This window comes from Rhinoraja longicauda, chromosome 25 (genome assembly GCF_053455715.1).
Source record: "Rhinoraja longicauda isolate Sanriku21f chromosome 25, sRhiLon1.1, whole genome shotgun sequence".
NCBI classification, from domain to species: Eukaryota; Metazoa; Chordata; class Chondrichthyes; order Rajiformes; family Arhynchobatidae; genus Rhinoraja; species Rhinoraja longicauda.
The window spans coordinates 23,008,484-23,024,126 of record NC_135977.1 but is presented as its reverse complement, the minus strand read 5'-3'; the positions used below and the strand labels follow the sequence as shown (position 1 = coordinate 23,024,126).

Below are 15,643 nucleotides of genomic sequence, written 5' to 3'. Positions count from 1 at the left end.
AATGCAGGCCTCAATACTCCTTGTATCCATCAATTCTAAAGCAATTTCCAACAGATTTTCCCAATGTGGAAGAGCAAGCAAGAAGTAAGCATTTATGCTCCATAAATTCCAAATGGAATTCCCAGATTGAGTCCAAATCTTCACATTAATTTTTTGGACTTAACATTGAAAAGAGGATCGAAACAGTTCATTTGCACTCAGGCATATCTGATTTATATTTGGTAGCACTTACTTGATCAAGAGCAGAAATGATTCATAGCAATCTTTCAGTTGTTTTGGACTTGGTGGACACGAGGCTGAATAAAGAATATACAAAAAAAAGTTACTTCAAAATTACACATTTTCTTTTAGAACAGTGGTCCCAATTTTAAATGGGACTGGGTAAAGATTTGAAAGTAGAGTACATTGATGGGAACATTTCTAAAGATACTTTATTTAAGAACCAAGTAGTCATCATCTTAAGTAAAACATTAAGCCAAATCAAGTATGGGTCCACTCATGAAAGATGTACGTGCTTTGCTGCATTCTCTTGCGTACTTTGGGCCGTATATGCTCCAGCATTTCATGGTAATAGTTTGCCTTCAGAATTGGATGCTGTGGCACAGAACTTTAAAATAAATCACATCTGGCTGTAGACGTGTTGCAGCACCAACCCCAACCTCTCAATGCTTCATCCGTCTACATTAATCTAAGGGTCTACGAACAGTCTTCCCTCCAATTGCAGATAAATATCACTTGACCTTCACTCCTGCCCCAAGCAGGACCGGGGAAGGTAGTGGGGGGGGGGGGAGTGTTGCATTTTCCTTATTATCCAAAGTTGTTTCAATGCCCATCCCAAATTTACTCATTGACTAAGGCTCCATACGAGACTCAGGTCCTTTGGAGTGCAGGGGGCACTACAACACGGTGGTTGCATCAGCCATCTTCTATGGAGTGGTCTGCTGGAGCAGCAACATCTCAGCGGCGGAAGGGAAGAGACTCGACAAGCTGGTCAGGAAGGCCAGTTCCGTCCTGGTTGCCCCCTCGACAGTACAGGTGGTGGGAGAGAGGAGGATGATAGCAAAGTTAACATCGCTGCTGGACAACGACTCCCACCCCATGCAGGACACTGTCACTGCACTGAGTAACTCCTTCAGTGACAGACTCCTTCACCCCAAGTGCATGAAGGAGCGATATAGGAGGTCCTTCCTTCCCGCTGCTGTGAGACTGCACAAACAGCACTGCTCCCAGCAGACCAGTCAACAATAACAGCTAAGAACACACAGAAAACTGATGATAATTTATGTATCTTTTATTTATAATGAATGATCTCTTGCTATCCACTTTGCTGCTGTAACATTGTAAATTTCCCCGGTTTGGGACGAATAAAGGAATATATTATTATTATTGTCCTCTGAAGTAGAGAATTCAAAAGATTTACCACCCTCTGGATGAATAGCTTACATTTTAAGTTTAGACTTGGTTCCGGGCCCTTGGCCTAGGAAAAGCCCTCGCCAAGAAAAATAGGGTAGACTAAATCCGGGAAGAATAGCACATGGTTCATGTTTCAATTCTTGTTTATTTGAACAGGAACTTATAGACAGTCCTTTTCATCTCTCCTTGAGGGAATCCGAGGAACTAATCAGCCACTGGCAGTGCTGGATAAAAGTAATTCAACAATCTGCTTATCATTTCATTGTGTGAAACATCTTTTGTGGCACCAGAAACTTTGCTGAATTGTATTACATGTCTCAGCCTGTTTCTCTTGCTCTATCATATTCTAATAGACCTTCGAGCAGACTTACTTCCACCATCACCCACCAAGTCAACCATATTGTTTACCCTGAAGAACAAGTTCATCCATCCTATCCAAATTGAAGGGCATGGAAGGAACAACAGTGGGCACACAGAGGTATAAGGGAAGGAACTGGACAGGAATGGGATTTTTGATCTTTTTTGAACCCTTTATCCAAGGGTTGTAGTATTATTTAATATTAATTATTTTACTGTCAATATCTTGAAAGCATGTAGCTCATACCTCTGTACCTTAAAAGCAATTTGTGACCATTATCTTTTCACCCACCACATAGCTGATGTCCACTCTAACAGTATTTGGTAGTCTAAATTCTTCAATTATTGGGGGGGGTTTTACACCACTTACCAAGCAAAACTTCACCTTCACTTTATTAGATTTTGAAATCTAATACACTTTTATAAAAATGATTGTATCATTATCTATTATTAGTCTACATCCCAGCATGTGTAAAACAACTCAAAAAGACCGACTAACTATTGCAACTACAAATGGTTTTATGAGATGGAAATCTATTTCAAAAGAAAGATTTCTTACCTGAAAGGAAAGGTGCAAGTATTACACTGCGCCATGCTCTGGTAAAATTGGGAATCTGTGCAAAATAAATTTACTTTTCAACAATGGGCGAAAAAGCATTACCTCCATAAATGAGCAGAAATTTAAGAATTTGTAATTCGAAGAAACAAATTTACTTTTGAAGCTGAAAATGTGTCGTATTGAAATACCTAAGTTGAACTCTGGACCTGAAGAATCAATATTTGCCAACATGATTGCTTGACAGATTTTCATGAATATATTATTGATACTTCCTTCCATTTTGAGTTGAGAGAAAAAAAATAGGACAAGGGTAAATAAAAGGGGGAAAAGAACAGTGTGTGCAAGAGAAAACAGAGGCAGTTCTGAGTGAAAATGGTCAGAGAGGGTAACCAACGCAGGCAAGTAATGGCTAATGAGAAAGGCCTGAGTTTGCATTAGTTGGTGAATGAATGGCACAAATAGAAATAAATGTGCATGATTTAGGTGAAGGACATTAGCTTAACCTCTCATAATTTTTTCTGTGCGGACACTGTGGGCCATAGCACCAGTTTCTATGCCCTGCCATTTTAAATATTATTGGCGTGATAAATGATTAAATAAACTTCTCGATAAATTTATAAATAAACATATTAATAGATGTATTGGCATATAATTGTAAAGTGACAAAGACTTTGAAATTAATATGCCAGGATACTCAACTTTTAGGAGATAAGCAAAATTGATAAGGAGGCAGGGTGGCCACAATAATAAAAAGGTGGGATAAAGATAGTCCAGAATAAGGAACTGAGCTCATTAAATCAATTAGTAGAATCAGTTTGTGGAGCTAAGAAAACAGATGGGCAGAAAAAATGTTGCTCGTTACACACAAGCAACCAAAAATAACGTCAATGGTGTGAGGCTGTTGTCAGTCCACAAAATTCTGGAAAAAATCGGGCCTTCTGTTGTTCATGATCTGCATGAATAATTGAGATGAGTGATCAGGCGTAATGCATCCACATTTTTTGATGATACAGAACTTTGGGAGGGGGGAGGGGGCGCGGAATATCATATGGAAAATTGGGGATATCACCTTTGGTGGAGTGCTGAAAGATTGAATGATGTTGCTGTTCAGCGGTACAGGGGTATATTGTATTGTACAATTCAGGAGGTAAGTGGTGTATTGGCCTTTACTGCAAGAGTTTCGCAGTTCAATCATTGATACATTCAGATTCTACAGGGCCATAGTGAGGCTGCAGCTGAAATATTATGTACAGGTTTGGTCTTCCCACCAAAGGACAAAAAGAAATGCACGCACTGAGGGTTCAACACACCGAATCCTCGGATGGCAAATCTGTTGTATAAGGAAAGACTTAACGGACTCAGCCAAACCCTTGAGTTTAGAAAAAAAAAGTGACCTTAATAAAATGTACAAAATTCTTTTGTGGTTTCACCGCGTAGCTGCAGAGCTGACAGTTCCCATGGTTGGTGACAATCAGAGGTTGTCATCTCAAATTAAAGTGTTGTCCTTTCAGAACAGAGATGAAAAAAAACTTCTTTATTCAGAGGGTTGCACATTTTTAGAACTCTCCACTGAAGACATCTAGAGAAGATGAATAGCTCAGCACAATCAAGATAGAAACTGACAAATTTTTGATATTAAAGGAATCAGTGAATAATAATGCAGGAAACTGGCTTTAAAGTGAAAGATTAACATGATCCTATTTAATGGTGATGCCAACATATGGGGCCAAATGGCACACTCCTTCCTGCTCCTATTTCTTACTCATATACTTCACCAGCCTATTTAACCATTATTCTATTCATGCTAATATGTTGCTGCCAATCTCATATAATGTAACAGCCATAGAAGCACCTAATCAATATCATTCCGTCCAAATCATTCATTTTAGTATCCCCAAGTTATCCACCAATTGCTCTTTAATGGTAATTGAAGTTCCTACTTAATCTCAGCCTTCTGCACAATAGACTAATCAAAAATTCTTTAATGCCATGGCCATTTCTTTAATGACCTTTCTAATTTCTCAACTTTAGTTCTAAGAGATTTAACATAGCTCAACAGGACAAAGGATTAATTGAGAAATTGATCAATGGACAATGTTACATTTGCGAAGATTTGCAACTGTGGAGCCGAGAACCTATTTTGCACTTTTACATCAAGGAATGGACAATCATCTCATCATTTTAAAATCTTAAATCTTAACATCGCAAAAGATCAGCAATAAGTCTACCACCATACTAACAAAGTAAAATAGTACATACCTGCCACAAAGACAGAACTGCAGTGACTGCTTCTAAAACTTTACTCAAGTAATCAGTCTGTACAAAAACAAATATTGCATTTTAGTTCAAAACCGAATGAACAAAAGTATACATACTATTTCAAAATTCGAAATATAATTAAAAGAGTATGAAAGCAATATAAAGGCCGAGCCTCTGAACACGACATGTTGAAATATTACACAAGTTGTTTCAATACTTTATAAAAACAGCAATAAAAATTGAACTATTTTGAATATGGAAATTCATAAATGCTCCGTCTGTAAACACGGGAGAATGTTTCTGATCTTTTACACCCCAACTGTTATATCGTGACATCACAGCAAAGTGAATTGACATAGGTTAACATATGGAAACTACGACCATGCAAGTGGCCATGAGTAGGGAGGGGAAAGAGGAAAAACAGCTGGTCTCAAAGCAGTGACCCAGTATCATTTCAAACACAGAATATGCAATTGTGAGATGCAAATGTGAGTGCTCACAATCACGATGCTCGAGACAATCTAGAGAAACAAGTGTAGTTTATTTGCAAGTCTGCAGAGTTGGGTGTCTCCCCTGTCGAGACACACCGAGGTCGGAAAAATCCCTTCTTTTTATTCACTTCATTTTACAATTGTTACACCTTTAATTCCTCCCCTTCGGGCACCTTCCAATCGGAGCACTGAGGTGCACAATCTACCGTCACCGCCCCTGTTGCCTTCCACATCATACAGTAATATTCATTTATTTCATTAGGCAAGCACAGTACAGAGTAGTTCATGCCCTCCCTCTCCCCTAGTTCTCTGATTATTTTGGCCTTCCTCCCAGTTCTCTGATTATCTTCTAACACTTGTCCTTGGACTGTCACCATTTGTTCTTGCGGGTTTTTTTCTCTAGCCGAGCACGGTCTGGTCAGTTATTTCTCAGGGTCCCTTTTTTTTAGTCGAGCATGGTCGAGTCAGCTATTTCTCAGGATCCTTAGTCTAAATCAATTATCCCTTTTTACCCCTCTCTCACACAATGGTTAAGGATGGGAGGAGTTGGCTGCGCCTAACGGCTGCGGCTCTCTGGCAGTCTGTTTGTCTTTTTTTCTTTTTTTGTGTTGTGTCGGTGTTGGGATGGTTTTTGTTTCTGTTTTTGGCTGTGTATGTGTGGGGGGGTGGGTGTGGAGGGGGGGGGGGGTGGGGCGGGGGAAACCTTTCTTTTGTTAGGTCTCTTCCCCGGGGCGCAGCTCGCCCGCGGGGCCTTCCATCGCCCGGCGCGGCTCGGCCGCTGGACTTAACATCGCCGGTGCGGCTCGGCCGCGGGACGTTTCAGTGCCCGGTGCGGCTCGGCTGCGGGATGTTTCAGTGCCCGGCGCGGCTCGGCTGCGGGACGTTTCAGTGCCCGGTGCAGCTCGGCTGCGGGACGTTTCAATGCCCGGTGCGGCTCGGCTGCGGGACTTAACATCGCCGGCGCGGCTCGGCCGCGGGACGTTTCAGTGCCCGGTGCGGCTCGGCCGCGGGACGTTTCAGTGCCCGGTGCGGCTCGGCCGCGGGACGTTTCGGTGCCCGGTGCGGCTCGGCCGCTGGACTTAACATCGCCCGGTGCGGCCGCGGGACGTTTCAGTGCCCGGTGCGGCTCGGCCGCGGGGCCTTCCATCCCCTTGCGGGGGCTGTGCGTGTCGGTTGCCTCGGTAGGGGTCGAGCTGTCTGTCCGTGGGTGCGGGGGGAAGAGAGGGGAAGTTTTGTTGCCTCCATCACAGTGAGGGGGTGTTTGGAGTCACTGTGATGGATGTTTGTGTTGGGGTCGTGTGTCCTGTGTTCTTTTCTGTTTTTGCTGTGTCTTGTGACTGCTGAAATTTCGTTCGGTATTTGTGCCGAGTGACAATAAAGTTTTGTTATGTTATGTTATGTTATCTGTCTCTACATCTTGATCATCTCCTCTACTCTTCGTTAACCTCACCATCAAAACGTGTGTCTAACCACCAGTCCTGCACGAGTAATGTTCCACCAGCTGTACAAAGAACATTACAAATTATCTTTATTCTATCACCACCAATTATCACTCTCCCTACCACTGTCATAGGCTCAGTCTGGTTACTTGTAGCCACGATGTACTGTTTAAACTTGAAATAAGATTCTATTTTTATCTTTTCATCTCAGTGGTCTACTTTCTCCACAATGCTGTTGCATACCTTCAGTTATCTTTATGTGTAGGAAGGAACTGCAGATGCTGGTTTAAAATGAAGACAGACACAAAATGCTGAAGTAACTCAGCGGGACAGGCTGTTGTCTTAAGCTTATCAAATTGTAAAGGCACAGTCTACCAGGACCATGCCTGTGTCTTGTTGAACAATTAAGCATTTCCACTAGTATTTCAAATGCCCATCCAAATTCCCTTTGAAAGCCCTGATTTGCTCTTTTCCATCCCTCTTACAGGCCGTGACTTCCAGATCATAAGCACTCCAATTAATGTTATTTTTTAAAAGAGCATTTCCACATGTTCATTATCTATCACTTTGAAACCGTGTCCTCTGGATCTTGAACCATCCTTTACAGAGCAGCTTTTTTTTTAACGTATCGAAATATATCATAATCTTGAACATTCCCATCAACCCTCACCCACCAGTCGTCTTTGCTTGTGGAGAAAAATCCAGCCTTCTCCAATCTAATCACAAAGCCAAAATTCCTCATCCCTAAACCTTTCCAACAAATCCCTTTTGCACTTCCTTGGGATTTTAACATCCTTCCTGGACAATAGCAACTGGAATTGAATGCAAGGTTCAGTGTTTTACATAGATTCAATATAGCTTTCTAAACTTTGCCCTTTTTGGTCAAGCACAAGAAGTCCGATACAATCTTTCTCACAATATGCCCTGCCATTTAAGGATTTCATACATTGGTTGTTTCCTGGTTAGGAACGACCAAATGATGGATATCCCCTACATATGAACAGGCATTTGGAAGATGATGGCATTGTGGGATGAATTTGTCGGCTGTGCAGGGCTGTGGGCTTCCAAAGTCGAGCGAAAACGGGGCATTTCCGTGTGCTTTCTCTGTTTCTGTTTACTTCTGATTTGAGTAATTGAAAGATAAAGCATGGAAACACATCCTTCGGCCTACCTGGTCCATGCTGATCAATGATCACCCGCTCACATTAGTTCTGTTATAAAGCCCTTCCACGTAAGGTCATAAGGTCAAAGGGTGAGATGCACGGAGTTGCTCAAGCATTCTGGGGGGCAGGCAAGCTTCCGGGATACACTCGCCACTGAGTTACTCTAGCATTTTGTCTACATTCGAATTAAACCAGCATCTGCACTTCTTTCCAACACATTTTGTCCTTTCCACTGCAAAATATCCTCAAGGTACGTCTACTTTGAATAACATTCCAACGAGAGAGGAGAATGCACTGTTAGATTTTTGGTTGGGACTAAGGTATTGCAAGTTTAGTGGCGATTTTGGCTGCAGAGTCTTTGGCAGAATTCTAGCAAAATTCAGGCAAAAAACTGCAACAATTCAACAGCTGCTGGGACCGAAGACGGTCCCGCTGTACTGCAGTGGCTTGCCTGCAGTACACCGCTTGCCCCCCAGAAGACATTGCGTGGCAACAGTAGGGGTCACGGGTCGTGACCTCACCTGCCGTGCAAGGGCTCTATACCACTTTTTCATCCACTCCCTACGCATTAAGGGCATTTTACATAAGCCAATTAATCTACAAACCCACATGTCTTTGTGAAGTTGGAGAAAACCACAGCAACCGAAGGAATCCCACGCAATCACAGAGAGAATGTCCAAACTCCACACAGACAGCACCCAAGGTTAGGTCTGAATCCTGATGGTATGAAGCAGCAGCTCCACCTCATGCACCACTCTGCCAGCTTAAAGTCTTCCAAACAGTTCAGTTAATTCACTCACCATATTAAAAGCCAGTAATTTCTGTAATATTCCATTCCATAGCTGTGCATCATACACCCTGTAGTCCAAGCTCAACTCAGTAATCAACCTAACAGCCTTTGAATAAAAGAAATACCATTTATAATTGAGTTTCTTTAAAAAAAATACCTAAACCTATGATACTCTTAGAATACTTGGATAAATGTAAATAAACTAACATACAAACAAACAAATTGGACCAGATACATAATATGTACAGTTAACTTCCAAACCAATGCCCATTTAAAACTGGGGATGAAATTCTTCTCTCAAAGGGTTGAGAATCTTTGAAATTTGCCATTACAAAGCTCAGTGTTATACCTTAAATCATATGTCCTTAATCATTATTAGGTATATCCAAGGTCAATAAAGGCTTTTTGAATTCAGGGAATCATGAATAAAAGGATTTACTCACAAAAGTGGATCAGCTTTGACTATAAAAGGCACCATAAAGTGCAAACAAAAAGCAATTGAACAAGAGGCATGTAGGAAGCCAAAGATGGTGAGTGGAAAATATGTTGACTGGAATGATCAAGAGAAACAACAATTTATGAAAAATGCAAAAGAGGAAAAGATAACCAAGAGATCAAAGAGATAACAAAATGGCAGTGGAGGCAGAAGGTTTGTATTATTCTGTATCAATACGTTACATCAGTCTTCATAAAAGAGTGGAAATGATTCATTAATCTGAAGGCGGAAGAATAAATTGCTTCACATAATGCACAGAGTGCATAAGGAGGACGTGGTATCTTTATCATATCATATCATATCATATATATACAGCCGGAAACAGGCCTTTTCGGCCCACCAAGTCCGTGCCGCCCAGCGATCCCCGTACATTAACACTATCCTACACCCACTAGGGACAATTTTTACATTTACCCAGCCAATTAACCTACATACCTGTACGTCTTTGGAGTGTGGGAGGAAACCGAAGATCTCGGAGAAAACCCACGCAGGTCATGGGGAGAACGTACAAACTCCTTACAGTGCAGCACCTGTAGTCAGGATCGAACCTGAGTCTCCGGCGCTGCATTCGCTGTAAAGCAGCAACTCTACCGCTGCGCTACCGTACCGCCCTTTAAAAGTAGTTAATCTGCTAATATGGTTTGGAAAGAAAAATGTCGAAATGTTTGCACTAAATAACTACTGGCTGTTATAGAGTCATACAGTGATACAGTGTGGAAACTGGCCCTTCGGCCCAACTAGCCCACACCGGCCAATGTTTCCCAGCTACATGAGTCCCACCTGCCAGTATTTGGTCCATATCCCTCCAAACCTGTCTGATCCATGTACCTGTCTCACTGCTTCTTAAATGTTGGGATAGTCCCTGCCTCAACTACTTCCTCTGGCAGCTTATGCCATACATCCACCACCCTTTGTGTGATAAAGCTACCCCTCGTATTCCTATTAAATCTTTTCCCCTTCACCATAAACCTATGACCTCTGGTCCTCCATTCACCTGCTCTGGGCAAGAGACTGTGCATCTACCCGATCTATTCCTCTCATGATCTTCTACACCTCTATAAGATCATCCCTCAGCCTCCTGCACTCCAAGGAATAGTCTCAGCCTACTCAACCTCTGCCTATAGCTCAGAGCCTCTGGTCCTGGCAACATCCTCGCAAATAATCCTGTTGAGAATAACATTATTGGAAAAGTCTCTGGGGACAACCACAGATCACCATTTTGAGGAGACTGATGAGAATTGTGCTTTGGATGAACTCTACATTACTCTACTAAGGCATTTGACAAAGTCCCACAAGGCAGTGATGTAAATGCTCATTAAGATCCAAGGAAAAGTGGCAGGTTCAATTTCAAGTTGGTTCAATGGGAAACAGCAAAGGTAATCAGGAGTTTTAGTTACAGTAAAGCTACATCTAGTTGGGTTCTGCAGCGTGCAATATTAAGTTCTCCCTTTTTCATGATACATATACAAGACTTGGACTTGAATTTGAAAGAGCTCGTCAACCATACCAAAATCAGCAGTGTGGTTGTTTGGACTGGAGAATCATGCATAGGGATTGAATATATTGGGGTAGACACAAAAAGCTGGAGTAACTCAGCGGGTCAGACAGCATCTCTTTGGAACAATGAGAGATATATTAAAGTGTACAAAATCATAAGGTCTATACAGGCTGAAAAGGAAAGATCTATTCTTCTGACCAGAGAACTCAATAACTAGGAACATGAAACTGTTAATTGCTTTAAAAAAATGGATCAGAGCAGGCAGGAGAAAAATATTTTCTCACAAAGAGTAATATGGGATTATAATTCACTGCCTAAAAAGGTTGCAAATGTAGAAAAGGTTTGATGAATCTTCAGGTCTTTCCATCATGTGGGTAAGTGCAGGAATGATGATTTTATAAAGACGAGGAAAGAGAAAGTACATCATGTCATAGATAAATATACATATGCACACACACTTTCTTCAATCTAAACATGATTAAGAAATCTATTTTTTTCATTAAACATGCATTAATATTTGTACTAACTCGAGGCTCATGGTTGTGGTGCTTCCATAAACCTTTGATCAGGCCTTCTTTTGGACTGCTTTGGAATGATTCAATGGTGTATGGTATGTTCAAGATTTCAAATTCAGCCAAATAAATGCAATACTTCAGGTAATGCCTGTAAGAACAATTCCAAATTATATTTACTACAAATATGAAAATATCTATTAAAAAAACTTCACAAACTTAATAGCTTAACATTAAGCTTCACGACAGCAAGCTCTGATGCACACAAAAGGTAGAAAGAAAAACAAATACAGTGCCCTCCATAATGTTTGGGACAAAGACCCATCATTTATTTATTTGCCACTGTACTCCATAATTTGAGATTTGCAATAGAAATAAATTACATGTGGGGGTACTGATTGAGAATGATCAGCCATGATCACATTGAATGATGGTGCTGGCTCGAAGGGCCGAATGGCCTACTCCTGCACCTATTGTCTAAAGTGCACATTGTCAGATTTTAATAAAGGCCATTTTAATACATTTTGGTTTCACCAAGTACAATTTGCAGCAGTGTTTATACATAGTCCCCCTATTTCAGGGCATCATAATGTTTGGGACACAACAATGCCATGTAAATGAAAGTAGTCTTGTTTAGTATTTTGTTGCATATCCTTTGCATGCAATGACTGCTTGAAGTCTGCAATTCATGGACAACACCAGTTGCTGTCTTCTCTGGTGATGTTCTGCCAGGCCTGTATTGCAACCATCTTTAGCTTATGCTTGTTTTAGTGGCTAGTCCCCTTCAGTTTTCTCTTCAGCATATAAAAGACGTGCTCAATTGGGTTCAGATCGGGTAATTGATTTGGCCATTCAAGAATTAACCATTTTTTCGTTTTGAAAAACTCCTTTGTTGCTTTAGCAGTATGTTTGGGATCATTGTCTTGCTGTAGAATGATCCGCCGGCCAATGAGTTTAGAGGCATTTGTTTGAACTTGAGTGTCTATACATTTCAGAATTCATTATGCTACCACCATCAGCAGTTGTATCATCAATGACGATAAGTGCACCAGTACCTTCAGCAGCCATAAATGCCCAGGCCATAACACCCCCACCACCGTGTTTCACAGATGAGATGGTATACTTTGGATCTTGGGCAGTGCCTTCTCTCCTCCATACTTTGCTCATGCCATCACTCTGATATAAGTTAATCTTCGTCTCATCTGTCTACTAGACCTTTTTCCAGAAGTGTGGTTGCTCTTTTAAGTACTTCTTGGCAAACTGTAACTGGCCATCCTATTTTTGTGGCTAACCAGTGGTTTGCATCTTTTAATAGCCTCTGTATTTCAGTTCATGAAGTCTTCTGCGGACAGTGGTCATTGACAAATCCACACCTGACTCCTGATGAGTGTTTCTGATCCATTGGACCGGTGTTTGGGGATTTTTCTTTATTATAGAGAGAATTCTTCTGTCATCAGCTGTGGAGGTCTTCCTTGGCCTGCCAGTCCCTTTGCGATTAGTAAGCTCACCAGTGCTCTCTTTCTTCTTAATGATGTTCCAAACAGTTGATTTTGTAAGCCTAAGGTTTGGCTGATGTCTCTAACAGTTTTATTCTTGTTTCTCGGTCTCATAATGGCTTCTTTGACTTTCATTGGCACAACTTTGGTCCTCATGTTGATAAACAGCAATAAAGGTTTCCAAAGGTGATGGAAAGACTGGAGGAAAGACTGAGTCCTGAGAGCTCTCTTATACCTGCATTAAGGAGGCAATTAAACACACCTGAGCAATTACAAATACCTGTGAAGCTATGTGTCCCAAACATTATGGTGCCCTGAAATGGAGAGACTATGTATAAACACTGCTGTAATTTCTACATGGTGAAACCAAAATGTATAAAAATGGCCTTTAATAAAATCTGACAATGTGTACTTAAACCACATGTGATTTTTTTGTATTACAAATCTCAAATTGTGGAGTACAGAGGCAAATAAATAAATGATGGGTCTTTGTCCCAAACATTATGGAGGGCACTGTATTGTGAAGTAAAAAACTTGGGAAGACATTTTTACCACATTCTATGCAAAGGAATGCTGGCTTGATTTGCAAGATACAGTCACAAATTATTTTATCAAATAGCTCAACAGTACTTACTTGATTTGTGGAATTGACTTCTGACTGATGCTTGCTATCGTCTCGCTGTCTGCAATGTGAAGAAGACACCACAAAGCACGGCTTCTGTGGGCAAATGTCATCTGGGCTCCACCAAAAGGCTAGAAAACACCAGAAATAAGTATTTATCAAACATAAATATGACTTTGAGAGCAATATTTATATTTAAAATTAGTGGTTAAAAGTTAGCTTCGGTCTTTGCATTTTAATGGACTATCCAGGTAGTGTCCAATCCAGGCAACTATTTGCGTGCAAGCCAGATAAGCAGATCTACAATCACATATTACAATCACTCCACACTTAAATCTCCACTCCTATACACTGTAAACGGCTCTATTACAATCATGTATTGTCTTTCCGCTGACTGGTTAGCATGCAACAAAAGCTTTTAATTGTACCTTGGTACATGTGCCAATAAACTAAACTGAGCTAGACTAATACCATCAACAGTCAGCAGCCTGTTAATTCCTTATCAACTACATAACAGTACAACTAGCTTGCCCAGTAAAAGAAAATAAAGGGGTAAAAATATAAAATTTAAATATATGACAATGACCTTTTAGTAATGAAAAAATATCATGTATTTATAAAGTTTTAATGTTTGTTCCTTTCATTCATCTTGACTTTAGAAGAAAAAGCATTTTAATACTTTGTGCAAAACTCTTGATAGCACGACGACAGGAAAGTCAGTGCACAAAATTTTAAATTGTCATTAATTATCACTACGTACCTAACATTTCTTGTACGCTTTACCCACTAAACATAACTATTCATTTCATTAAGTTATTTTAGTCACTCAATATAATTTGTCCATAGAAAAATATTTTGACTTCCACAAAACAGAAAAACAGTATTTCCACATACAAAATACATAAAATAAAAACAAGTTGCAATGTTTGTTACTCTGATCAAACTTATTCAAATCAAGTATTTTCCAAAGAGCAAATGTGCTTCTGATGAACAGTCTAAATTTTAAAGATACATACCGAAGATGGATTTGTTGCAATGGCAAAAAGTAACTTAGCACTGTGGTCAACTGGGTACACTTGAAGTAGGTAGATGGCTCTGTCAAATCGAAAATTTAAAAAAACCACTATTAGAACCTTAATGGTAGTAAAACAAAAAGTTATGAAAGATTTTCAAATACATGTCTAATTGCGGAAAATAAATCATTGAATTTAGTTGAAAAGGTAATGCAAATGCAAGATATTGCAGTCGAATGGGGCTTGAAATATATTTGCACCGTTGTTCATTACGTTAGCCATTGATCAAGTGTTGTTGATAAGGAATTTGGATGTATCCAAATACATTTTTGCATAGTTAATAAATGAATAACACGGCAATATCGATTATCATATAATCTCAATATAGTCAGTTTATTTATGTGGTAAACATTTTGAGCATTTGTAATAGAGTCTATACATATGCATTATTCTTTTTTCTTTTCATTCATGTTTGAATTTAGAAGAAAATCCATTTTAATATTTTGTGTGCACGACTCATGATGACAGGAATGTCAGTGCACAAAACTTTAAATAGTTTACAACTATTAAACAAATGACAACCATGTACAGCATTACAAGAGACACTGGCATCTCTTATGCGCTTAACCCACTGAAGTCTGAGGAAGTGTCCTAACTCTAAGCATCATCAATCCATTCCCTCCACAGATGCTGCCTGACCCGTTTAGTTACTCCAGCACTTTGTGTTTTGCTATTTCAAAGGAAAAGTCAATTACTAACAAAATAAAGCTAGCCCCAGTAACGTTACCAGGCACAGACCCTTCACAAGAGCCTTCCTGTAAAGAAGGAACTATGCACAAGGTAATTTGAAAAGAGCTAAGTTTGGCTTAGTTTATTATTGTCACATACACCAAGGCACAGTGAAAAGCTATTTTGTTGCATGCTATTCAGTCAGCCCCTCTTCTAAAAACACCACAGAAAACAAGTGAAAACAAAACGGAAGCATTATATCCAAACTCTGTATTTCTTTGTCCTTCTGCTTTAAACAAAGATAGCCAAAGGATGTAAATTGCTCTCCCTCTACAGGAACTTTAACAGAAGGAACTTGCCTCATCAGTGCCACATCTTCTTGCACATTGTTAAATATATCTTGTGACTTTTTATCCTGAAATTTAAAAAAATCTAGTTAACATAAACTTAAAATATGTATTACACTACCTAGATTTATATCAGTTATTACAACCACATTACTCATGCAAATGTAATATTTTTAACAGAAAGTATTGGTATAAATGAGAGAGCAATTCCAATGTGTCTTCAAGACACTTATCAGACCATGTTCCATTTGTAAATCTGATTTTTTGGGGAAGAAGGGGAATGAAGCTACCCCTCTATCATCTTGCAAAGTTAAGTAATTTTATTCCTGCCTTACTGAGAATATATTTTATATTGGAGAAAGGCTATAATTTGAAGCTTATTTCTCAATTATTTTGAAGCAATAAGCCTGATTAATTTCCATATCCCAACAAAACAAGAGAAAAGGGCAAGTGACTAAG

At 39.9% G+C, this 15,643-nt stretch overlaps 1 protein-coding gene across 4 annotated transcripts in view; it reads right to left on the bottom strand.

Annotated features, from left to right (window-relative positions):
* The window catches only part of kntc1 (kinetochore associated 1), a 110,763-nt gene that overhangs the window by 11,155 nt on the left and 83,965 nt on the right, over positions 1 to 15,643 (bottom strand). For all 4 annotated transcript variants that reach the window (XM_078421676.1, XM_078421675.1, XM_078421677.1 and 1 more), the window contains exons 52-59: positions 15,197 to 15,252; positions 14,112 to 14,190; positions 13,108 to 13,226; positions 10,993 to 11,128; positions 8,482 to 8,577; positions 4,589 to 4,645; positions 2,330 to 2,384; positions 233 to 296 (exon numbers count right to left, since the gene is read on the bottom strand). In XM_078421676.1, the coding sequence (XP_078277802.1) occupies positions 233 to 296; positions 2,330 to 2,384; positions 4,589 to 4,645; positions 8,482 to 8,577; positions 10,993 to 11,128; positions 13,108 to 13,226; positions 14,112 to 14,190; positions 15,197 to 15,252 (662 nt within the window). The remainder of the gene's footprint in view (positions 1 to 232; positions 297 to 2,329; positions 2,385 to 4,588; positions 4,646 to 8,481; positions 8,578 to 10,992; positions 11,129 to 13,107; positions 13,227 to 14,111; positions 14,191 to 15,196; positions 15,253 to 15,643) is intronic.